General features: G+C 37.0%; 1 protein-coding gene across 4 annotated transcripts in view; it reads left to right on the forward strand.

Annotated features, from left to right (window-relative positions):
* LOC125230744 (unconventional myosin IC) overlaps positions 1 to 26,031 on the forward strand; it is a 137,344-nt gene that overhangs the window by 83,616 nt on the left and 27,697 nt on the right. For all 4 annotated transcript variants that reach the window (XM_048136003.1, XM_048136004.1, XM_048136006.1 and 1 more), the window contains 4 exons: positions 21,435 to 21,505; positions 21,595 to 21,804; positions 22,313 to 22,500; positions 22,875 to 23,084. In XM_048136003.1, the coding sequence (XP_047991960.1) occupies positions 21,435 to 21,505; positions 21,595 to 21,804; positions 22,313 to 22,500; positions 22,875 to 23,084 (679 nt within the window). The remainder of the gene's footprint in view (positions 1 to 21,434; positions 21,506 to 21,594; positions 21,805 to 22,312; positions 22,501 to 22,874; positions 23,085 to 26,031) is intronic.

A 26,031-nucleotide genomic window follows, 5' to 3' on the forward strand; every position in this document is an offset into this window, starting at 1 on the left:
GAAGAGATAAGAATCGATTTTGAAAATTTACATCCCTAGTAGAGGGAAAAAGGGGGTGAAAGTTTGTAGCGGGATCAATTTGTTTTTTTTTTATTAGGAAAATTTTAGTTAGGAACTTGAAATTAGAGAATAGTTTAATAGTGATTTCTGTTTTTTAGGGTTCCGTAGTCAACTAGGAACTCTTATAGTTTCGCCATGTCTGTCTGTCCATCCGTCCGTCCGTCCGTCCGTCCGTCCGTCCGTCCGCAGATAATCTCAGTAACCGTAAGCACTAGAAAGCTGAAATTTAGTAACAATATGTATATCAATCACGTCAACAAAGTGCAAAAATGAAAAATGGAAAAAAATGTTTTATTAGTGTAAAGTGTAAAGTGGGGGCTGATTTTTTTTTTCATTCCAACCCCAACGTGTGATATATTTTTGGATAGGTATTTAAAAACCGGCCAAGTGCGAGTCGGACTCGCGCACCGAGGGTTCCGTACAAACCTGCAAGGTTTACAAAGTTCGTTCATTACGACAATCGAGTCATAACTATGGTATTTTTATTGCAAAATGAAATTCATAACATTACAATGGGGAAATTTAAGACAAAGATCTCTTTATCGTTTAAGTAATCCTTTATTTTATATTAACACATATCATTTATCTATAATATAACTGAAACACTTATACTAGCCTTGCAGCAGACTTGCGAAAGTTCTTTTATTAAAGTTATTTATTTACTAAGTTTTTTAGTCACTATTTAGAAATCTGGTTCAAAAATATTAACATGAGGAAAAAAGTAATAAGTTTATATTTATTAAAAAATATATATTTTATAATGCAAAAGGGAATGTACAAGTTTCTAATGGGGTGGCAACGCGCATGTGACACTGTTTGAGTTGCAGGCGTCCATAGGTTACGGTGACCGCTTTACATCAGGCGGGCCGTATACTTGTTTGCCACCGACGTAGTATAAAAAAATAAAAATTTAAGGTTTTCGGAATTTTTCCTTTATGTGTGCTATAAAACGTTGCTTCATGCCAAATTTCAAGATTCTAGGTCGACTGGAAGTACCCTTTAGGTTTTGATTCCCTTGCGAGTACTTGCGAGTTTCAAAATATGCAGCTTAAATTGCTGTTTCTTTTGATTGCGTTGACATAGAAGTTTGATTTTGTTACAGCTTAAAGGTATTATAGACCTGAGTATTTGGTATGAATTTCAATTTAATACCTCTACGCGTTTATGAGGAAATGGGTAGTAAGGTTAAAATTATTAAAAAAAAAAATATTATGTGATGTAACTAAAAATTTATGGTTTTCGTAATTTTTCCTTTATCTATGCTATAAGACGTTGCTTCGTACCAAATTTCAAGATTCTGAGTTCACGGGAAGCACCCTGTAGGTTTTGATTCCCTTGCAAGTGTCGAAAATTTGCGGCATAAACGGCTGTATCTTTTGATTGCGTTGGCTTAGAAGTTTGATTTTTTCACAGCTTCAAGGGACAGTAGACCTGAGTAATTGATATAAATTTCAGCTTCATACCTCCACGCGTTCCTGAGAAAAGGGTCTTGACAGACGGACGGACGGACAGACGGACAACAAAGTGATCCTATAAGGGTTCCGTTTTTTCCTTTTGAGGTACGGAACCCTAAAAATGAATAAGGGTTTACTAAGATCGTTTTTTGATAATATTAATATTTTCGGAAATTATCACAGTTATAGTGACTTTCATATTTTTATAAGAACAGCATGCACTTACGTCCAGAACAGTGACATTTGGTGCATTGGAACTGCTCATGATGTGTCACTTTATAACCGTCGCCTCAAATCTGAGAGATTTGAGGCGAGGTTCTCAATTCGTCTGTATTTTTATTTATTTTTTTCATTTTTTTATGTTTGTTCCTCGATATCTCTGTTGTTACTGGACCGATTAAAAAAAAAATATTGAATGTATATGAATACAGATTGGTCCCATTTTTCTCAGAACCCAGTTCTGATGATGGGATCCTGGAGTAATCGAGGGAACTCCTCGAATCTGAAAGGCATACGTATGGTGATTTTTGTGTTTTTAAAGGAACAGCATGCATTTAGGTACGGAACAGTGACATTTGGTGCAGTGGAACTGCTGATGATGGCCAGAACGGAACTTCTCAAATCTGAACGGCACGCTTATAGTGACTTTGGTATTTTTATAAGAACAGCATGCACTTTCGTCCAGAACAGTGACATTTGGTGCAGTGGAACTGCTGATGATGGTCAGATCAGAACCGATCTTCTCAAATCTGAACGGAACACTTATAGTGACTTTGGTATTCTTATAAGAACATCATGCACTTACGTCCAGTCCAGAACAGTGATATTTGGTGCAGTGGAACTGCTGATGATGGTCAGAACACGCAGAACCAAACTCTTCAAATCTGAACGGCACGCTTATAGTGACTTTGGTATTTTTATTAGAACAGCATGCACTTACGTCCGGAACAGTGACATTTGGTGCAGTGGAACTGCTGATGATGGTCAGAACCGAACTCCTCAAATCTGAACGGCACACTCATAGTGACTTTGGTATTTTTGTAAGAAAAGCATGCATTTAAGTTCAGAACAGTGACATTTATTTAGTTATGTTTGTTAAGCATAATTATTGAGTTTTCAAGTCAAAGTTTGTCAAGCTTCGATTTCTTATAATCGGATTCATGAGGAATTGAGAAACTCCTCAAACCTTAGCGTTATACGTATATTTATTTGTGTTGCCATCAAATAATTAAAGCATTAAAAGCAGTTTTAAAAAATACCTACACATTTCTACATAATCCAACATTCGCAAGTAGCTTTCACCACAACCCGAAAGGCGGCGGTTTTTTTTTCTTAAAAAATATTAAACGTTTTTTTATGGGATAGGATAGGAGGCAAACGAGCAGATAGGCTGCCTGATGGTAAGCGATCACTGCCGCCCATGGACACCAGAAGCACCAGAAGTGTTGGAGGTGCGTTGCCGGCCTTTAAGATGGACGTACGCTCTTTTCTTGAAGGTTTGATGGTCGCATTGGTCCGGAAATACCGCTGGCGACAATTCATTCCACAGTTTAACTGTGCATGACGTGACCAAATTTGCAAAACGTTGCGTCTTAGAAACATTTTAAAGGGTGAAAATCAAAATATGTACACAGTGTCCAATAAGTTTGAATACAGCACAAATAGCCAATAAAACAAAATGAACAAATAGTTACTACATTATTATTATATTTTATGAATGGCACTCTTATTTACTACATTCACAACAAATGTTTTGGAATAACTCCAGCATTAACTTGTTTACCAGCCTCAAACGCTTCTCAAACGGATCACACGCGGCACGCATCGTTTTCTTCACATTTCATCCGAAATACTCTCAATAATCTTTTTGAAATGATCTAGGTTTATGATTTTATAAAAATTTAGTCTTCAAAGCATGTATGACCATACAAAGTAGTCTAATACGCCTAAACCTGGAGGCCTGGGTGGCCACTCATGTTTCGGATAAAAAACTGCCAAATTAGTCTGAAACTACGCTAGAATACCATTTGCCGAATGTGCTGGAGGTGCGTCTTGTTGGGACACATGATTTTTTCTCCAAAACCTTGGTTTTAAAGTAAAAAACGTTGATTTTAACGCTTTTATCTGTAAGTACTGAAGGTAGTTTACCTCGCTTACATACTGCATCCCACACCTGGGCCGATGGTGAGCTCTGGAACCTAGGCACATTTTTCTAGCTGCCCGGAACGTTATCTATCCTCGGTACCCATAATAGTTTATTTTGGACACGTGGCGTCTGTTTTATCACATACAGATTCTGCTTATAAAAAATAACTCGTCACCTGCGTGCCGAGCAAGTATTTTGTTGGCACTTTACCTCTTTGTTTTTCTTAGACACTTCGGAAATTTCATGAACTTTGTGCTTGTATTTTATTAAAAGAAATATACTCTTCAGTTTAAATAAGAATTTGATGGCCTGTGATCCCTATATCTTTAGAACTGAGGTAAAATGTGAGTATTCGGACTTATTGGACACGGTGTACATGTTCGTTCTAAAAGTAGCTGATCAAGCATCGTCGGTTTGGAAAGCCTGCGGTAAAATTTTTGCTCATTACTATACATATTCGATTTAAAGGGTTTTGAGATTTAGGAAATAAAACAACGCTTCATTAGATTTAATTTAATAGCATTATGTAATTATAATCTCAATGTAAGTGCAAGCAGTCTTATTTACAATAAACTTAAAAGCGGAAACAAATATATGCAGAAAGAAAAAAAAGAAGCTGTCAATACTGAATCCCCTAGGGTGGCTATGTATGAATAGCACAGAAAAGTATTAAAATAAAATAAAAACCGGCCAAAAGCGTGTCGGGCCACGCTCAGTGTAGGGTTCCGTAGTTTTCCGTATTTTTCTCAAAAACTAACCTATAAAGTTCAAAACAAATTTTCAAAGAAAGTCTTTGTAAAGTTCTACTTTTGTGATTTTTTTCATATTTTTAAACATATGGTTCAAAAGTTATAGCGATTATTTCCGAAAATATGAAAATTATCAAAAATCGATCTTAGTAAAACCTAATTCATTTTTAAATACCTATCTAACAATATATCACACGTTGGGGTTGAAATGAAAAAAAATATCTGCCCCCTCTTTACATGTAGGGGTACCCTAATAAAACATTTATTATTATTAACGACCTTCCACATATTTATAATGAGCCCAAATATGATGGGGTTATGATGAGGAGAATAGCAGTTCTGTTGACCACCTCCTGACTCCATCATGAGACCTTGGACCTCATCTAGTTCGATGGTGCTCGTCAGCCCAAATCTAATGAGCCCGAACATGATGGGGTTATGATGAGGAGAATAGCAGTTCTGTTGGCCACCTCCTGACCCCGTCATAAGACCTTGGACCTCATCTAGTTCGGTGGTGCTCGTCAGCCCAAATCTAATGAGCCCAAACATGATGGGGTTATGATGAGGAGAATAGCAGTTCTGTTGACCACCTCCTGACTCCATCATGAGACCCTGGACCTCATCTAGTTCGATGGTGCTCGTCAGCCCAAATCTAATGAGCCCAAACATGATGGGGTTATGATGAGGAGAATAGCAGTTCTGTTGACCACCTCCTGACTCCATCATGAGACCTTGGACCTCATCTAGTTCGATGGTGCTCGTCAGCCCAAATCTAATGAGCCCGAACATGATGGGGTTATGATGAGGAGAATAGCAGTTCTGTTGGCCACCTCCTGACCCCGTCATGAGACCTTGGACCTCATCTAGTTCGATGGTGCTCGTCAGCCCAAATCTAATGAGCCCAAACATGATGGGGTTATGATGAGGAGAATAGCAGTTCTGTTGACCACCTCCTGACTCCATCATGAGACCTTGGACCTCATCTAGATCGATGGTGCTCATCAGCCCAAATCTAATGAGCCCAAACATGGTGGAGTTATGATAAGTAGAATAGCAGTTCTGTTGAACATCTCCTGCCTGACTCCATCATCATGAGAACCAGAACCTCATCCTGGTCCCAAAATATAATAATAATTCAAACTCTCAACAAACTTCACGTATAACTTAAAATCCAAAATCATATGAAAAGCATGTCGAATGCTAAAATTGCATAAGGTGTAAAAAGGATCAAGATTTGTTTAGTCGCAGTTTACGGCACTTCTCGGAACTATCGAGCTGCTTACGAAAGCTAGGTGCGCCGGACGATCAAACGCAGGTCCGTTGTCTTCGAGCGCTCGGCGCAGACTGAGCGGGCTCGCGTTAGCACAGTGTCTTTTATTCGAATTTTAGGTGTTTTAAAAACATATCTATCGACAGAAAGGTATGTCTTATATGTATGATTTTTTTCTTATAGGTCAATAAGAAGTTCTAGTTTAGGATAATATTATTTAAGAGTTACAAAAAATGCAGGAATCGCAGGAAAAATACATAATGTAAACCTCTTTTTATCGAAAAAATGGGGAGGATACGGAAGGTTATTTATCCACCATTTCAAGTAAATCTTAAAATGTCAAAGTATTAGCTAACTCGTACAGGATATAACAAATAGGATTGTGATCATTTATTACCCCAAATAACATTTTTAACAGCACAATCACGATTCTAAACGAGCTATCCCACTATGAAAATTGAAAACGTCTTCCGAAAAAACTGATTTTTCGGAAGTATAAAAAGACATATTTTAAAGTAGTACCAATTGACTTTCTAGCTTAAGATATGTACTTTTAGGAACATTATCATTTTTTTAATAATCATTTATAGTTTCTTTATAATTTTGAATGAAAAAGGTTCTATTTTGCAAAAAACGCTCGTCTTTAGGAATAAGGCCTCTTAAGTGTTTTTAATTATTTAGTAGTGTGTTATTCTAATAATTTAAGGTTTTTTCACTTTATAATACGTAATTTAATTTTTGTTCTTGGACACCTTATGACGGCGTTGTCCGTTTTTTAGGACTACCTTTGGAGCCATCACTCAGTGAGATTCCTGGCAATGTCCGTTTTAACGGACGTCCTGAAAATCCTACTTTCAAAATACTTTCATTTATTTTTATGAAAAATGGTTCGTTTTGACCTATAACTATACCTAAAAACATGCAAAGAGATACATGGTTACATTACTTCATGTCTTGCCGTGTTAAGGGTTAAAGTGCTTGAACTAATGTTGTACAGTTATCTTAGGTCCATCGAATGGCATTTACAAAATTTCAAAATGGCCGACTTTGAATTATTTTTTTTTATCTTCGGTCCGAGCGCGGTAAAATTTGGCACGTGGTAAAAACGGGGGCCAAAAATAGAAATGAGAATTTTTTTTTTGGAAAAGTCAAAAACGGCGGCGAGAGGGGACAAAGTCAAATTTCCCAAAATCAAAGTCGGTCATTTTGAAATTGTGTAGTTCAAGCTTTTTGACCTTTTTGCTACCGTTACGGAGATATGGTTATTAAAAAAAAATCTTCCATACAAATTTCAATTTGCCCATAAAGGCCACCATTTGAAATTTTTCAATAATATTCTTTTTGAATACTAATCCGTCGGCCGTCCACTCGTGTGCCAAATCTCAGCGCGCTAGGACCATTTTGAAATTTAAAAAAAAAGTCGGCCATTTTGAATTTTTTTTAATACAACTTTTTCTACTCCGAGATCTGTATGACATTTGGTCGAGCACCCCGGCTATCTCTTACGATTTAAAAGTTGCCATACAAAACAAAAGTAGCCAGTTTTCTCACATTTGTCGCATTTTTCAATTTTTTTTTATTTCATTCTAATCAAGGCTGCTTGGAGATTCTACGACCAAAATTAGAGTGCTCTACGACAAACTTGAAAAATCGTCTAAAAAAGACGGTCATTTTGAAAAAAAAATGGCAGCGTCAAAAACAACCCAGGGTCCTCTATGACATTTGGTCGAACACCCCTTGGCTATTTCCCGCCGTTTGGTCAGGCCGTCCAACATTTTTTTACCTGGAACAGGTAGACCGACGGTCGGATTTTTACCGGGTTGCAGGACAAACCTCTATACGGCCACACCAAACACTGCCACCGGCGGAACCTCCTTCTGGCTGTTTTTTGAAAAATGTCAGTCGTGTTGCAGCTTTATATTACACTAGCTTTTGCACGCGGCGTCGCTCGCGTTAGAAAGAGACAAAAAGTAGCCTATGTCACTCTCCATCCTTTCAACTATCTCCACTTTAAAAATCACGTCAATTTGTCGCTCCGTTTTTCCGTGAAAGACGGAGAAACAAACAGACATACTTTCGCATTAGTATGGATAGATAAATGTAAGTAAAAAAAATACATACGTATTTTGATTACCATTTTTCTAAGGTAGGGTTAAATTCGAAACCAATTGAGGTAATGTCGAAAATCTGTAAAAAGGATACTAATGCCATATAATGAGAATAATTACAATAATGGCTACCGCAGTCTCACCACCTGTGTTTGCACACACGCGCGCGCACAGAGACACACGCGGCGGGGGACTTTGTTTTATAAGGTGTACAGATATATTATGCCGCCGTGCGCTTCGTGTTCATTATAAATGAAAATTAAGGAAAATATAGGAAATAATATTCAAGTTACAATTTATTATTTTTGGGTTTTGTATCCATTTGCATCCATAAATATTTCCCGTCATAAAAATTACACCCTGTATTGTGGAACTAAAAACTGAAATCAATAGTTACAATAATATAATCACGGTGTATGAATAGGAGCGCCGGATCGAATTAGGTACTTCAATATCGGGACAAAAGGTTCTGGAGTTTCGAGGATTTCGTAGGGAAATGTAAAATAATAGTGCATTAGGTAATTCCGAAAGTCGTCTAATTACGAAAGTCACATAAAAATCACCATTATTTCCATCATATCAAGATTCCCTCTTCGGAATTACCAGAGCATTTTTGTCATTCGGAATTACCCTAATGCACCATAATAAAAATTTACGATAGTTTAGCTAGTTTACTTCGTTTATTTTAGATAGTAGACCTTTACGTGTTTTCGACATTTATAATTGGTCTGTTTTCGTTACTAATGTAATAAAGTTCTTAAGGTTACCTACTATGTATAAGTTTTAATTGGGAAGACTTACAAAAAAATCGGGAGAATCCCGCCAAAGCCCGACCCTCTGGCAATCTTAAATTATGTATGACTGCGCACGAGAAGTAGGTACCTACGCCTCGTGTCACAGCGCGGCGTCGCGCCAGCGGCATGCGCCAACCTGATTGGCTATCGGTTGCGCGCCACACAGCGCAAAAATTTAAAATACTACTCTATTGCGTTGCGTTTTATTCTGCCAAATATTGAAAACCCATGGATGAAAGTGACCCAAATTAAAAATGATGACTTGATATCATTTTATAATAATATAGACGTCAACTTATTAACATGAATTTTTTTTTCAGGCTTTGACAGGGTTTTTATTAAAAAAAAAATTTTTTTATATATAAGCAATTGATAAAATGTGACACACTTTAAGAAAATATATATATAATAATGTCCTGAATGGTATAAGACTTCACTTACCAACTCTAATATTTTGTTAGGTGTTTTAGGGCCAATATTAGACATTTTTAAAATATCATTAAACCCATGGATGAAAATGACCCAAAATGCATATGTACATCGGCAACCACGTTGTTTTTATATAGATACAAATAATTTCTTCTCGAATATTTCTTTGACTGAACACTGCTTAAAAATAGAAATACCTAAATTTCGAGCTAAGCAGGTACCTAGGACGACCCAAAATATTATTTTTATATTTGATCAATAGTCTAAAAACTATATGCAAAAAAGAAGCAACGTGAATATTATCGAAACCTCAAAAGCTATCGCTACCCGACTAAGTACCTACTGCGAGCCGGCGCGCGCGCTCGGGTGGGGTCGTTGACCTTGCAACCCCTGCAGGTAGGTTTTAGTTCGCGGCTTCGCGCACATAGCACGAAATGATATAGGTAACAAGGAAAGGTGATATATAAATAAATTTGAACTATTCTTTATATTATAACGTGACCATAATACGTACCGTATGCCGCAACTAACAAAAATCTAAATTTGTAGATAGGTGTTCGTAGTTTCCGTTAGAATAACGAAATATTTTAAAATTATATAATTATTACGACCAAAGATACGGTACCTAGCATAGAATTTTATCACAAATATTATTCATTTTTAGTTAAAAATATTGTGCCAAATTGTACAGGCTGTAATTTTTATAACAAGTAATATGTTAAAAAATAATGGAACCTGAAAATGTAATATTATATTTCGTTAAATTTTATATAGTTTCAGTTTCAGTTTATTTATTCAAGAACAATTTTTACATCGTGTTTGTTTATACACTTTAATCCTTCCATTCTGTATCCAAAACACTCTTCTCTCACGAGACTATTCAGATGGTACGCGACTGAACTTTGTGCTTCGTCCGCCTCGCCTGTGCGCGCTGTGTGTGTAGGGTGAAGTGGTCGACAGTGGTTCGTTTTTTTTTCAAAGGCCATATCTCCGGAACTATTGCCGATAGGGAGTGAGTATAAAGAACAAAATTACAGTAAATGTAATATAGTTTTAGTATGTATTATTGATTTAAAAAAAATAATACTTTCAAACTCAAAGAAACCTAATATGTATTGCACTATGTTATTTTTTTGCTTACCGTTATCCCATGATTAAATATATTGTACATTGATTCGGTTCGGAGGTGGTGTCACCCTTTTCCAGGCATTGGATACTGCGAATAATTACCCATTTTGATAATTTTAAGCAATATAAATCATCAATAGAATCAAATAAAAGTAAGGCGTAGATAAAAGCTAATAAGTAATAGTTATTTGTTATACAAGGGTGCAAAGTTGAACTTGGCGAGTTTTTCAACACACGAAAAGTAAAATACATTTGCACCCGTTTGTAACACGAAACTTTTCCCCTCCACTATTTATAGCGAGGAAAGTACAACGCAAAAAACGTATGTAGAATAGTATAATCCTTTTTTATAAAAGCAAACGTAAAGATATGCAAACAGGTATATGGTCCGCCTGATGGAAAGCGATCACCGTAACCCTGTATACATGTATTCGTCATTATGCTAGATACAATTCCTTGAGAAATCTCTTTCAAAACCTTCTATGTTTGGTGCGCGAGCGTTATCATGGATACTCGCAAGCATCCTATCAGTCATTCTGTGAAATATCCAGTACTGGTGTTAGTCGTCGCTCAAATGGTGTACACCGCTTGTTTGTCTTCTAAAAGCTAAAATATAAATAAGATAACATGTGAAATTCATGGAATGGGCAGATACATAGCGCGCGCAGGCGGACTAAGCACACATGTCAGTGGCGGGATCCCTTTGTTTCCCATAAACTTATAGTTCATAATTTCGTTAGTCAGAAGTTGTTATTCACATATTTTGTGGTCATAAACATCACTAGTCATAATTTTTGTTACGAATAACGTTTCATGGTTCTAACAATAACAAACCATAATATTGGATATCATAATCTCAAAAGTCATAAAGTTGATGAGTATAAAATTGAAAAGTATAACAATAATTATTCAGAAATATTATTAGGCATATATTTTGAAGCCCTACTGATTTTTCTGCATATAGATTTAATGTCTAAAATTCCTAAAGTATATTATATTTCAGACATACATATAATTACACAGAAAAAAATATAGTAACCCTATTCCTCGGGTAGGTTGTTAGTTTCCTTTGATTCCTTAGAGCGGAAATAGGAGCCCCGAGTAGCGGGGCTCCGTCTACTCATTGGTGGAACTAAATTGTTTTAAAAATAACCCTTTTCCTCGTGTAGGTTCGTTAGTTACCTTAGAGCGGAAATAGGAGGCCCGCGTAGCGGGGCTCCGTCGGTTTATTGGCGGAACAAAATTGTTTCAAAAAGTAACCCTTTACCTCGTGTAGTTAGTTTCCTTTTGCTAGTTATCTTTTGTCCTTAAAAGCGGATATAGAAATTGTCAACGTCGGCTCCTTGGCGAGACCAAATGGTTTAATAAGTGCCATGAAAATTTAATAAACACTCAGGAAGTTAGTAAGCCAAATTACAAGTTTCGAAAATGCAGACGAAAAAAACATTGCAACATTTTTTATGGGAAACAATAGAGAACCATTTAATGCTATTAGTGAAGAAACACATGGTTATTAATAATCGTTATGACTTGTGATAAATCCTTAGATCAATTATTCCGAATAAGTTTATTTCCTTCAACATTATGGATTTGTACATCTATGGACTTTGATTATTATGGCTAATAAATTTTATGACTAACAATACTTATGACTTTCAAAAATCAGAACTACAATTTCTGACGTTTAATTTTATGACTAGTGATAATATGACTAAGAAAAATTATGACGGAAAACGTTATGGATAGTAAAAATCGGACTTAAAAAATTATGGGAACCAATAGAGACCCGTCAGTGGCGCTTCATTTGAATAGCCTCGTGATAGAGGAGCGTTAGAGAGAGAAGAGTGTTTTGAAGACAGAATCGAAGATTTAAAATGTACATAAGTAATAAACAAAATTGATGATGAATTTTGATGTTCTATTCTTTTTTTCACACAGCCAGCCGGCAGCCCATGTGCAGAAAATATTGCTTGTTATAAAAATTACTGCCTGTATAGTTTGGTTCCCTGTATGATATTTGTAACAAAATTCAACGTTTCTATGTTAGGTCGAATCTTTGATCGTAATAATTATCATATAATTTTAAAATGTCTCGTTATTCAAAATGTTACTTATAGGTACTTGAGTTGTAGGTACTGTGCGTGCTAAATATGCAGTCTGCCTGTATGCAGTCTTTCGCCGGCTCGGCGCTGCGGACTACCTACCTCGCAACTCGCAAGTCGCAACGCAACCCCAAACACAAAGGCACATGCATTAGCTTAAGTGAATATTTATAATAGGTACCTATATTTATTGCTACGCGTTCTGTTTTATTGCAAAAAAAATGCGGAAATGATACTTTTTATGTGAACCTACAATTAATTCTAAATTCTATAGCAACTCTTTTACCTTCCGGGCTGTACGGTTGTGGAATTCCTTACCAGTAGAATTAAGACTAGCAAAATCTCTTCCAATTTTCAAAAATCAGCTTAAATTATACTATCTATCTCTATCTTAAGTTGCCATTTTTATTTATTGTATTTATGTATGTATGTATGTATGTATTATGTGTATGTAAGGTATATTTATTTATGTATTCGGTATATATGTATGTGTGTTTGTGTTGGTTTTCTCTATATTTTTTGTTCTTGCACTGCCTGTTAACTTTTGTTTCTGTTCCGTTTTTCCAGCTACCCTAAGGTTGTCTGGAAGAGATCGCTTTTAGCGATAAGACCGCCTGTTGTTACCTAGTTATACTCTCACTAAACATTCTGTATACATATAACATGTAAAATGGTGCAATAAAGAATATTTACTTACTTACTTAATTTACATCAGGAAAAACATACAAAACAATGAATCTTGCCATAAATATTGTAAACGGGAGATATAAACCTTTATAATGTAGAAACTTATCGGTTTTGAAAAAAAAAAAAACCAAAAAAATATTCCTCAGGCCAGAATCGAACCCAGACCATACTAGTACTACACTCAGTCAGTAAGCGGCGTTACAAACCACAGTGCCAAACTCTGCTTATGACTACTGGCCAAAATGCGCTAGTACTTTTCACATTGTACATTGTGAAATAAACAATTTGTTTTAGTACTAAAACAGGAATTATCTAATGATAATTTAGATACATTTTGTTCCGGTTATCGATACGGCCATTGATGATGCCACAGGGCCCTCTGGTTCGAGTTTAAAGGTAATTTTATGATACGTCAATAGTGTCAATACAACATTCATATTGATTATTGACAAAAAAAAATCTTGCATAATACGACAGCATTCCAGCCGCGGGTAACTGAAGGCCTTGGTCACTTTTCTTTAGTTTACTGCATTTATTTCCGTTTATATAATATGTTTAGTAGTTTTTCTCGTTAAAAAAAATTTGCATATTTATAGCATTAAAGTGTATTAGTACCCATACATTACAGGCAACTCCTGGCGCTAGTAGCTTATAGTATTGCGATCTAGTACAAGCAACTCCTCCTAGATGGCGACTTGTTACGTATCGTGGTCTTGAATCTCGATCGACGTATCGTATAACAGGGGTGCGGGGAAGGGAAGTAGCGCGATCGAGCGAGGGCATTCAAACGGGGGACCGTCTTAATATTTATAGGTTTATAGTTATTTGTTATACAAGGGGGAAAAGTTGTATTTTAACGCCGAGTGTGGAATTGAAAAACGAGCAAGTGAAAGGGATTCTATAGTTGAACCACGAGCGAAACGAGTGGTTCGAGAATAGAATCCTGAACTTGCGAGTTTTTTAACACACGAGAAGTAAAATACATTTGCACCCGAGTGTAACACAAAACTTTTCCCCTCACTATAGCGAGGAAACTACAACGCAAAAAATGCGTTTATCGCTGCTTCCAGTAGTTCCACAGGTGGTAAATCATCTTTATTACTAGATTCACCTACTTTTATCAATTTTAAAGCAGTTAATTTGACTTTATTCAAGGTCAAATTACTTTACCCACTAGTGGATAAAATGCGTTTTTACCCGCTGGTATTAAAGGACAAAACACGTGTTTCCGAGCTAGTGAGGGGAAAAAGAAATTACTATCTGTACCTACAATGGTCATCGTAAAAAAGTGCCCTCGTTTGGTACACTCCTGCATTCGGCTTCTTCACTATGAAATCGTCTTGACTGCCATACCGATATCGGTTAGGTGCATTTCCTCGTAGAAATTTCAGCTAAGGGTGAGACGATCACTAATAAATGCCGGTGTTATGAGGGCTCTAAGCTTAGGTATATTATGGAACAACAACAAAGTGATGAAATAATGACTAACCCAGGTTGAATTTGTTAGCTGTAAATATGGTTAATGATTTTTCTCAAACATGGTATGAAATATTGATGTTATGTGCCTTATAATTGGCAGCGAAGTATGACGTTGCAGGTGCGGCTAGGACGATTGATAGATAATGGAATTTCATACAAACCTTGCAGGCCAAGGCCGGCAAAGTCTTCTTTTTTAATTTCCAAACACAGATAATTGTGACATAACATCCAGGTATTTAGCCAATTAAAAAAAAAACTATAAGGGGCTTTATAGACGTGCCGACTGCAACTGGTACGGGCCCTAGACAATATTTGATTTTGGGTGCGTTTTCATACAAAAAAAAATTTTTCGTTTTTTTTTAATTTTTTTTTAATTTTTTGTTTTTTTATAGGCGTATACGGGATATTAAAGGGGAACGAAAATTCGATTATTTTTGCGCTACGACGCACCGTTTAGGAGATACAGCCATCCAAAGTTACTATTTTCAGTAGAGGGCGGTTCTCAGGGATGACGTTCGGTGCCTGATTTCGGTGCTGATTTTTATTTACTACTTTATTCTTAGGTCAGTCAATTTACTAAAATCTAGGCTAAATATAAAAAATATTGGTGGTGGAGGCCTCCATTAGAACCTTATAGTTTGTAAGAAATCTGACATTTTAAAATCACCGAAATTATGTATGGGCACTGTAATCAATTTTCCCCACCGAATTCAATTTTTTACACATTATTCCACATTTCAACTTAATATATAACTTATTATTCAATTTATTGATATTTTTCATTTTAATTCGATGACAGGTCATGTAATAAGGCTAATAATCGCGCAATTTTACTAAATTTAACATGGTAATACGCTAGTCATTATCGAGTAGAGAATTTTTTAACCATAGAGTGGCTTAATTTGCTTAGAAACATAGTTCTATGTTTTACAAGGTATATCCTACTATTTAAGTATGAAATATTAGAAAATAATGAACATTTAATCAGTTTGCAACGTAGAAATCGAAGTCGGTGGTCACTTTTTTTGATATCGGTGTTCAAAAAATCCACCGAAACCACGGAAATCAACTCCACTGATATCAAATTTTATAGCTTTTTTGGAGATAACTGCAATAGCATGAATGATACAGAGGAGATGTTATAATGACGTAATAACATACTTTCAAGGATTTGTTAGTACCTTACATAACGACAAATGGACCTAAACTGTGGGAGTAAGTTGATCCACCGAATCTTAAAAAACATGGGACCAAACCCTGCGAACGACTGAGAAACCTTCAAAAAGTCCCCTTTATAAAACGGTACTGCATCTCCTCTACACTGAATGGTTAAAACATAGCTAAAACTAACTATATTTGTGCTACTACGTCCCTGATCTACTAATTTGTAAGAGTAATGTCATGTTTAAAAAATTACACCGAAATCAGTCACTAGCCCGGGACACATGGTAAATTTGTCTTTACTCGATGAGTTTAGCTAACATATTATTGTTCTACAGAAAATATGATAGGTTAACTAATACCTTATACGTGAATATCTATAACAACTGCGATCAACAACTCCATTTTGAGTTATGATTTTTTGTTTTGCAAATTCTGAGTGCGGGACATGCCCACCGACGGTCATTTTTCGCATTTAATATTTTATTACTGATATCATACAAATAATAAATAAATAATGTTAAGGTGTACCAAATAGAACAGAGGCTAAAGATTATGCCTGATTTAATTCAGATTTTTAGAACAGTCCGTTTTGACGTTTTTTGCCTCGGACACGTAAAAACGCGCCTCCTGAGAAATGCCCTAGACTTAATTTATTTCCTACCATGTTTGAGAAAAGCACTATACATACCTCGGCGGGAAATGGGGCCCGCCTCAGACCTATCCGGCCTCGCTTCGCTCGGCCGTCTATATGTCTTCGGCCGGCAACCCCATTTGTCCCGGCCTCTGTAGTAATGTACTATTAAAGAAGCATAACAATCTTATGCAAAATATGCGGCATACATATTACATGTCTACAGCAGCTATTACTCAGAGATCATCTTACCTGAAGTGCACCTAATGTATACCTACTACATAATTAGTATAATTACATATATACTTGTTGTTTAAAATAGCAACACACTCAATATGTAGCTAGCACTCAACACTGAATTAAGATAGCATTAGATTGCAATAGAATATACATTACATATTAATCTCTTATGATGTCCGACAAAGGAGCAATACATTTTCCATGGTTTAAACATACTTATAAAGTTTTAAAAGAATTATAGGAATCCGTTTAAAAAATTTACTTAAATCTGGAATACACAGAAATCAGCGAACTTGGTTGGTTTGAAGCTCGGCCACACATGCGCGTTTTGATAGCGTAGGCGGAGCGGTAGCGGAGCGTTAATAGTGGAGCGTTAGCGGAGCGCAACGATAGCGGTGCACCAGACGAACGCTGGCGTTGCGCCCAGCGGACGCCGGCGGGAACTAACGAGCTCGGATTGCGAGCGGAATGCGCGCGGATTGCGACCGCTATCATTGCGCTCCGCTATAGAACGCTTTATGTGTGGCGGAGGCTTTAGAAAAGTTATTATTACTAAAACTCTCCTTCTCATAAATCTGTTTGTCACAACCCATACAAAATGAAAAGAGTCGTGGCATACTTACACGCAGCCGCAATCGTATTCTCAGTGAATTACCTAAAAAGGTACGTGGGCCAAATCATTGACACTTTCTTGTATTTTCTAAATTTCTAATTTTATCGATAGATACTTCCTATCATTATTTTCTCAAGACAAGGCCGTAGGATGTTTTTTTATGTGAGTCATAATCACGCTAAGCTGTGTCTATTCACGAACCAATTGTAACGTCAGGCAGCACGTTCTTAATATATCTAATGATTCATTGATTCAAAATCGGATAAGTAAGATATGCAAAGCTTAAAAAAAGCTTAAAAAACGATATAACGTCAGATTTCGCACTATTTGTAAGTGCGATAGGGACGCACCGATGTGATAAAGTTTATCCAACTAGTGTGCTACGCCCACTGCTCTCGTACTTGATATCGTATAAAAGACTTCAATCTACATAAGCTGCCCAACAAATGATGATGAATTTGTCCTAGAATATAGGTACCTACACAAACCTATCCTTCGTTAATCTTTCTTGGTCCAGTGAGTCGTATCATCTGCCAATCGGAGGCCAAATTTTAAACTACTCCCCCAATGGAAAATTGAATAGCTTAGCGTTGGAAATCAACAACCATAGAGATTATGCCAATTTCACAGCGCATCTGCTATAGCATTATTATAATTGCTAACCACAATGAGTCGAACATTTAGATGAACCAATTCCTAAGACCACTTCTTGACTAGTTATTATGTATCTACCCCTAACTATTAGAAATACGTCTAATAGAGTCTATCCCAATTCCAAAAACGCGCCAAATGGCAAAACCCCTAGAAGTTGCCTGTGATAATCTAAAGTGACGAGATACCACAAACGCATACACAAACACATAATAGGTTCATATCATATCTAATTTCGGTTCCTCTTTAGCTTATTGGCCGGCATAAGGAAGAGAAAAATATCACTCTAGTCTTGAGTAGTTAGGTATTTAAAATAATCTACGAACGCAATCTGATAATGCGGAATTTGCAAAGATGTTCTCACACAAATTTAGATGGCTACCAACTCACCCCAATAAAAGAAAAGAAAGAAAGATATAATGATTAGGATCTTGTGCTTCGATAGGTACGTTGGTTTACTAGAACGTTCGACACAACGCGAGGAGCATAAGAACACGCGACCTATTGTTGCAATTTCACAGCAAATCTGAGCAGATCGACCGTGGATTAGAACTGTTTCTAATAGACAATGCCGTACACATAACTGATCCGGTCTTAGAAGATGTTTGTGGAAACAATGTTGTGACGAATTGACACATAATATTCATGTAGGTACTTGCTTATCACCAACCCAGGGGAAATAATGGTTAGGTTATAATAGATCGGTCCATATTTTGGGGAAAATTCTTATAATACTTAGTTTTATAGATATGCTATCACTAAACCAGACAGTGGAACTTATAAGTAATCAGAGAAGTTTGAAATACTTAGCATTCAATATTTTGATCAAAAATTATTACTTAATAAACTTCTGAACGTTCTTGGTTTATGTAATATGGAGACAGTCATGTCTTTTTGTGGCATTTGTCATCCCGATACATTTTTACTGTGTGCGGTTCTCAATGATAATTATTTGCACTATTACATACTCTGTGGACATACTATACCCATAAGTTTTACACTAGTGGCAACACATGTTTGGTACACAATGTATTGTCTGTCAAGCCGTTCCGTCAATTGGGACCGTGCGCGACGACACGCCACGTGACAGGTGACCATTATGGACAATATTGTCGCCGCTGTTAAGCGAGAAGTAAGTAAAAATTGTGAAAAAATTAATGAAATCTTGTGTTATTTTACTATATTAGACAATTTTGGACGACGGTGGTTACAACATTATCGCCAATAACATTAAAATTGTTGTTTTCAGTGAGAAATTAACAAACTGGTGACTAAAACGGGGTTTCGTGCCATCGCTCACGAAATCATTTTCCAACCTAAGACGATGAATAAAGACAAGAAATTGGTGCTAGCTGGGCATTTTCTAGAGATTGAAGACTTTTTACACCATTTGTACCTATGTGCAATAAAGTATAAATAAATCATTGGCTTTTGAAATAGTTGATCAGTTCACTGCTATCCTGTCATTTTCATAGGCTAACTACTTATAGGTATTATATAAGTATCATTGCAGGGTACAGGGTTTATTGTAAAATAAAAACAAACTAGCTATAATAACGTTTAATTATAATATACATTACATAAACTTGTTTCATTTACTTGAAAATATTGGAGGTTTACCAGATATCACATCAAATACAATCATGAATGCGATGAAATAAGTTCTCAGGAATTTTATTTAAAATGTGATAAGCCTTCAGTGGATGGACTGCTTCTGCTTCTATTGTTCTCGTGCTCCTTCTTCCCATTGAAACCTCGATATTTACGCATTTTCGTCAATCCGTTTCGATTTGTAAACAGGAGCACAGATGAGGAAACAAATAAAATTATTTCCGAACATAACTGGGATCGGCTTCCACGTCGGCTTTTCTACCTCCAATAAAATTTGCACTATAAATTCACCGTAAATTCAATTCAATACTTGTATCAAATGATTACGCACTTTAAGTAAAACTTTAGAGATTGGACGACACTTTTCTTCTTACGGCAACTATTCACTTAAACGGTGGTTTCGTTTCCACCACGGTCTTGGAAATAGCTAGAATTTAGTCGCTACTTTTCTTGCAGTTATTACAATTCGCCATAACAAATTTTACTGGGCCCGTATTAAATTTATCTCAAAAACGACATGAAAATGTTTACTGCAATATGGATTTGACAGCGCAAGTCAGCGACTAAGATGTCAATTTTGGCCGTAGTGAGCGCTGTGATCGTTTTAGCTACCCCCTCCACCCGCTTTGCACCCTGCCAATAAGAAAAATCGGAAAGTTTAAAATGTAGCCGCTATTGTTTTTCCTCCCATAGAAATAGTACATTACATCAGAGGCCGGGAAAATGAGGATTTCCGGCCAAGTGGGTATATACCGGATAGGGATACGAGGCCGGAAATCCGTTTTCACGCCGAGGCATGTATAGTGCTTTTCTCAAACATACAATGAAATAAAATAAAAATGCTTTAAAGGACAATATTTTATAAAAAAAAGTTTCTTTGCAGGCCTAGGCCTGAAAAATAATATGAAATCCCTTTACAGTCCTCTCGAGTTGTTGCGCCCAAAAAGCGATACTTCCCAGCCCATTTTAAGGAACGTAAAGACAATATTTCATTGCATGTTTGAGAAAAAAATATTTTCGCGCCTTTTTCTAGTGACAAACTCGTTTTACCGGCTACATTCATTTATTTTCATCACACCCGCACTTCATATGTGCTATTACACGCAGGCGGCGCGTGAGTTATAGAAAAATCGTTCTCCCCAGGGAATAATGAAATTTCTTGTACCGTACTTAACTTTTTTACATCTATTTACATATTTTTTACATTGCGAGTGTGATGAAAAACATTGTGTGTAACTCGGGGGTGTGAATATTACTAACTCGAGTTATTAACTTACTCTCGTTATTAATATTCAACTTCCTCCCCTTGTTGCACAATGTACTATTATGCAGCGCCCATAAAATGTTCTTACATTATTTGACTGCGTCGCGTTCGAGTGTACTACGAATATTATCAACATCAACAATGTGATATGACAAAACGTTATTGGAGCCGGGACTCGATCGCCTCGATAAATGGAAGCTTCTAGCCCTATTCATTGTTACTATGAAATCTAACAGTTAATACCTACTGGATACTACCGGGTACCCAAATCTCACGTTCTCTTTCTTGTAGAGCTTCTCAATACCAAAGTTTTAAAATGGCAACAACATAAATTACTTAGTTTAAATTGGTTTAAGTGACACACATGACTTTTCGCCTTTCGCCAAGCTCTGCTGTTCACATCTAAGAAGCTTTCAATTGTATCTGAAGGATTGTCCTGCTGCTGATCAATACCTACTTCCCCTCTTTCCTAATTTGGTCCTTTGTACACTCCCGCAACCCTTTACGACATAAGCTAGGAACAAGTTATGAGACGCGTCCACGGACGCGATCTAGATAATTTAAATACACTGAACTGTGCAAACCATCGGACGTAAGCCGTGGACGTGGCCATGAGCGCACGGACGTCCGGACGTCATCTGGCGAACTGGATGTTTTAAGACTGTGCACACTGCCGTGTGACGTGATGCGTCCAATAATTTGTTCCTATAGCTATATCCCGTAATTTAAGTCATCGTGCAGCCTGTGAGTTCTCTTAGGCTATAATTAGGTAGTTTCGGTCAGCGTCCGAGTTGCCTTCATCACTCGTTACCCAGCTCAGTCTTACTTTTGCTAATAGTATGTCTCTATTCCAGGTTTGCGATCGCCGACAATGCCTACAGGTCACTTGTTTACGAACACAGGGAGCAATGCATACTGATCTCAGGTAAGACCCTTATTTATTAAAAAAAATCTATTTAAGTATATGCTCAAACTATATTATTCTTACAATCAACCTGCTAAATCTTTCTCCAGGTGAATCTGGATCTGGAAAGACTGAAGCCTCAAAGAAAGTTCTAGAATACATCGCAGCCCGCACCAAGCACCTTCGGACCGTGGAGACGGTCAAGGACAAGCTATTGCAGACCAATCCTTTGCTGGAGGCCTTCGGCAACGCCAAGACTAATAGAAATGACAACTCCAGTCGTTTCGGAAAGTACATGGATATACAGTTTAATTATGAAGGTGAGAATGGCAGATTATGTTTTCTTGAGCTACGTTGTTGGAATATAATTATATACTCTATAGTAGACTGGTTGAGAGCTATTGTCTCAATTAGCACTTTGCTTCGTACCTACGAAGTTTTAGCTACAGAGAGGAGTGACACAGCACTGTTGTGCATACATCATCATCATCATCATTCTCTTGCCCTTATCCCAGTCACTTGGGGTCGGCGCAGCATGTCTTTCTCTTCCATACATCTAGAAATTCATTTGCGGGGGTGTCACTTATCTCTGCAGCGGATTATACAGGATCTTCAATGTATACCATACCTTTTATTCCATAAATCTCTCAGCATCCTAGATAACTGCTTATAGCAAATATTAATTTTAATAGCCCATATTTTTTCCCACTGCTGGGCAAAGGGGTCGCCCTGTTTTCCGTCATTCGTCACGACTTTGTGCATGGTCCCGCTGACCGCCACAAAAAGACTCCAGCAAATGAATTTAATTATAATGTCTTTGGGTTAAAGGCGCTCCCGTTGGAGGCCACATCCTCAACTATCTGCTGGAGAAGTCGCGCGTGGTGAGCCAGATGGCGGGCGAGAGGAACTTCCACGTGTTCTACCAGCTGCTGGCCGGCGCGGACCAGGACATGATGAACGCACTCCGCCTGCAGGGGAGGCCCGAGGCATACAAGTTCTGCAACACTACGGATTCGGTAAGAGAACTATTTTATTGAAAATTGCATCAGGGGGTACTTAGTTTACTTTTCTCTCTCAAATCTCTAGCCGAATAATGTACTCCCTTGGTTTATGTATTATGCCGTGTACATTCCAGTAGACAAGTGTTTACAGAAACATTTAGGACTGTGCTCTTGTGCCATCTCCTACTTTGGTAGGAGGATGCTTTCCACTGGACATGCTCTTTTATGATTATGATATTTCACTGCAATTACCTATTACAAAATCAGAAATAGGTGCCAACAGATCTGAAAAAATCCCTTCTTTAATACTTATCATAAAATCGATTAAAAAGCTTATTCGATACTACTCGTTTTCTGGTGACCTGTCTAACATACTCCTTCCGTTGCAGCACACGCAAGCTTCCAAGATAAACGACGCCGACCAGTTCCGCACCATCCGGGACGCTATGAAAGTCATCGAAATCGGTGAGGCTGAGCAAGCCGAAATCTTCCAGATCGTGGCCAGCGTACTGCATTTAGGAAATGTGAAGTTTATTCAGAATGACAAGGGAAATGCGGAGATTTTGACCCATGATGCTAGCAGTGGGAATGTTGCTGAGGTAAGTGAGAGAGGGAAGAAAAGGCCGAGATCTTCCAGATCGTGGTCAGCGTACTGCATTTGGGAAATGTCAAGTTTGTGCAGAATGACAAGGGAAATGCGGAGATCTTGACCCATGATGCTAGCAGTGGGAATGTTGCTGAGGTAAGTGAGAGAGGGAAGAAAAGGCCGAGATCTTCCAGATCGTGGTCAGCGTACTGCATTTGGGAAATGTCAAGTTTGTGCAGAATGACAAGGGAAATGCGGAGATCTTGACCCATGATGCTAGCAGTGGGAATGTTGCTGAGGTAAGTGAGAGAGGGAAGAAAAGGCCGAGATCTTCCAGATCGTGGTCAGCGTACTGCATTTGGGAAATGTCAAGTTTGTGCAGAATGACAAGGGAAATGCTGAGATCTTGACCCATGATGCTAGCAGTGGGAATGTTGCTGAGGTAAGTGAGAGAGGGAATAAAAGGCCGAGATCTTCCAGATCGTGGCCAGTGTACTGCATCTGGGGAATGTCAGGTTTGTGGCAAGCGTACTGCATCTGGGGAATGTCAAGTTTGTGCAGAATGACAAAGGCAATGCGGAGATTTTGACCCATGATGCTAGCAGTGGGAATGTTGCTGAGGTAAGTGAGTGATAGAAGAACAGGATGAGATCTTCCAGATTGTGACCAGCATCTGCATTTAGGTAATGTGAAGTTTGTTCAGAATGACAAGAAAAATGCGGAGTTCTTGACACATGATGCAAGGATTATCAATCTTCCCCCATCTTATCTTATTAAATAAGATCATTATGTTACTAAATTTTAGGTTATTTTATTTGAATAACTAGGTAAGTACTAATTTTAAGCTATTTTTACTCACCGGATTTTCATTTGTCGGAAAATGATTGTACGAATTTAAAGTAGAAAGTCTACTTTCCTTGTCTTAGAATTTTATTTAGTCTAAACATAATACAAGAACTTTACTTTAAAGTCTAAGTATAACGCGTGCCAATTGCTTTCGTGTTAAAAATAGTGAAATCGCAACCGAGCGCTCGATCATGCCGTGTGTGGTATCAAATTAAAGGGCTTTGCGAGTAGTTTATAAATATATATCACATTATAGGACTTTTTCTACTTGGTCTAACAAAATATGAGAAAATGTCCAAAAGTGGTAATAATTGTACCGGTGAAGGCACGTTTTCAAAAAATTGGCAAAAATCAATAATAGCAATTTATAATCACTAAGGCATAACAGAAATTTAAGTAAACGTTGCAGATTAATTTAGTACAAAACTTACTTCGATGTGATGTAGATTTTCAAAGAAATTGTCACTTAATTTTAGGTAATTTCTGAAAAAAATTGAATTCGCCTTAGGCTAGTTTACTCTTTTTCAAAAACTTAAAATAAAAATCTAGTCTGAAATGATTGTGGTACAGGATATACGAATTATAAATTTACCCGTTTTAATATTCAAAATTGTCCAAATTTTACAAATAAGATCGACTGATTCAGCTCTATACGTGCGTTTTTCTAAACGTGCATTAGAGAAAAATTCATAATTAATTTAGTGAGTTAGTTTTCAAAAATCCAGTCTTATAAAAATCAAGATAATAAGATGCTCTAACTGGAACTTGAATTAAACAAATCTATTGGATAACGGAAAGTGTAGTATTTCACCGACTAAAACTATCAATTTTACATTATTTTGACGTTTTTTTTGAAAGCAGCCTTAATCAGTCTATTAACTTTAGGTAATATTTGCATAAAGTTAATATACACATTGAGTACCTACTATTTCAGCAGTATAATTTCCTTTTACGGTTTTCCTGCGTAACTATTGCAAGTATACACATATGCCTAATGAATCCGTCAATAAATATGTATGACGCGCTTAGTCAGACGTGTTTGTTAAAAGTAATGGACATAATGTATTTCAATACCTTGTAACACATAGGCTTAAGCATTCTTAGGCCTTTTGCGGAAAATGTTGTAGGTATTCTGTGATTGAGACATCACAAAAGGACGCTGTAATTCTAGTCTTATTTGCATACTCGTACCTGCCGGTAGAGAGACACAAAGAAAAGTCAATCACAAATAGGATTTTTGTCCCACGTTTTTTACCAACATAGTAATTAAGATTCCAAAAGGGGTCCTTCGTGCTATTTATTATTATTTTACGAATCGTCACAGAAAACAAAGTTCACTTCTTTACGCCGAGAAAACTAACTGACAGCCCCGCGCTCGCGCCGCCGGGGTTGCCAACATACCAAAAAATATATCAATCTTTGGGTAAAATTATGAAATATTTAACATTGTCTTAAAAATATTATATAAATAATTTGTGAAGTTATGAGATTCTTAACAGTCGACCATCCTGACCCAGTGCCTGTCCCAGGCACAACACATGGATAAAAGGAATCAAACAAGCTTTAACAATTATTTTTAAAATTAACTTAAATTAACTTGTAAGTTGTAATCTACCCGAAAACTTGGGATGAACGTACCCTTGAACAAAACTAATATAAAAAAACTAGTTGAGATCACTCGAACCCAGCTGGATTAAAATGTTCTACAATCGGTCTAGTATCAGCTATTCACAAATCAAGCCATTATGTCAGGTTAGTAATTCAATCAGGATAAGTTAGTAGGTAGCGACGAACCACTACATAAATGACTCAATACAGTGAATAGAAAGAGAAAAAATATTTATATATATATGTATATATCTGTACATCCAGTGCAACTCAACTGTAAGTACCTCTGGCCCTCTCGGCCATCCTGCTTTGTTAGAATGTCCTCATTCGTTGGACATTTTGTAGCCTATAGCGTATTATACCTGCGCGATAGCAGTATAACGACCTTCTTTTGCTGAGCTGCACTGAATCCACATTTTACAAACTTATTTGGGACATATTAGGTAAATTTATTCTAAAACGAGAAAGAGCACTCAGTATTCCATCTAATTTAGCAGATAATTAAT

Source organism: Leguminivora glycinivorella, chromosome 10, assembly GCF_023078275.1.
Source record: "Leguminivora glycinivorella isolate SPB_JAAS2020 chromosome 10, LegGlyc_1.1, whole genome shotgun sequence".
Lineage (NCBI taxonomy): Eukaryota > Metazoa > Arthropoda > Insecta > Lepidoptera > Tortricidae > Leguminivora > Leguminivora glycinivorella.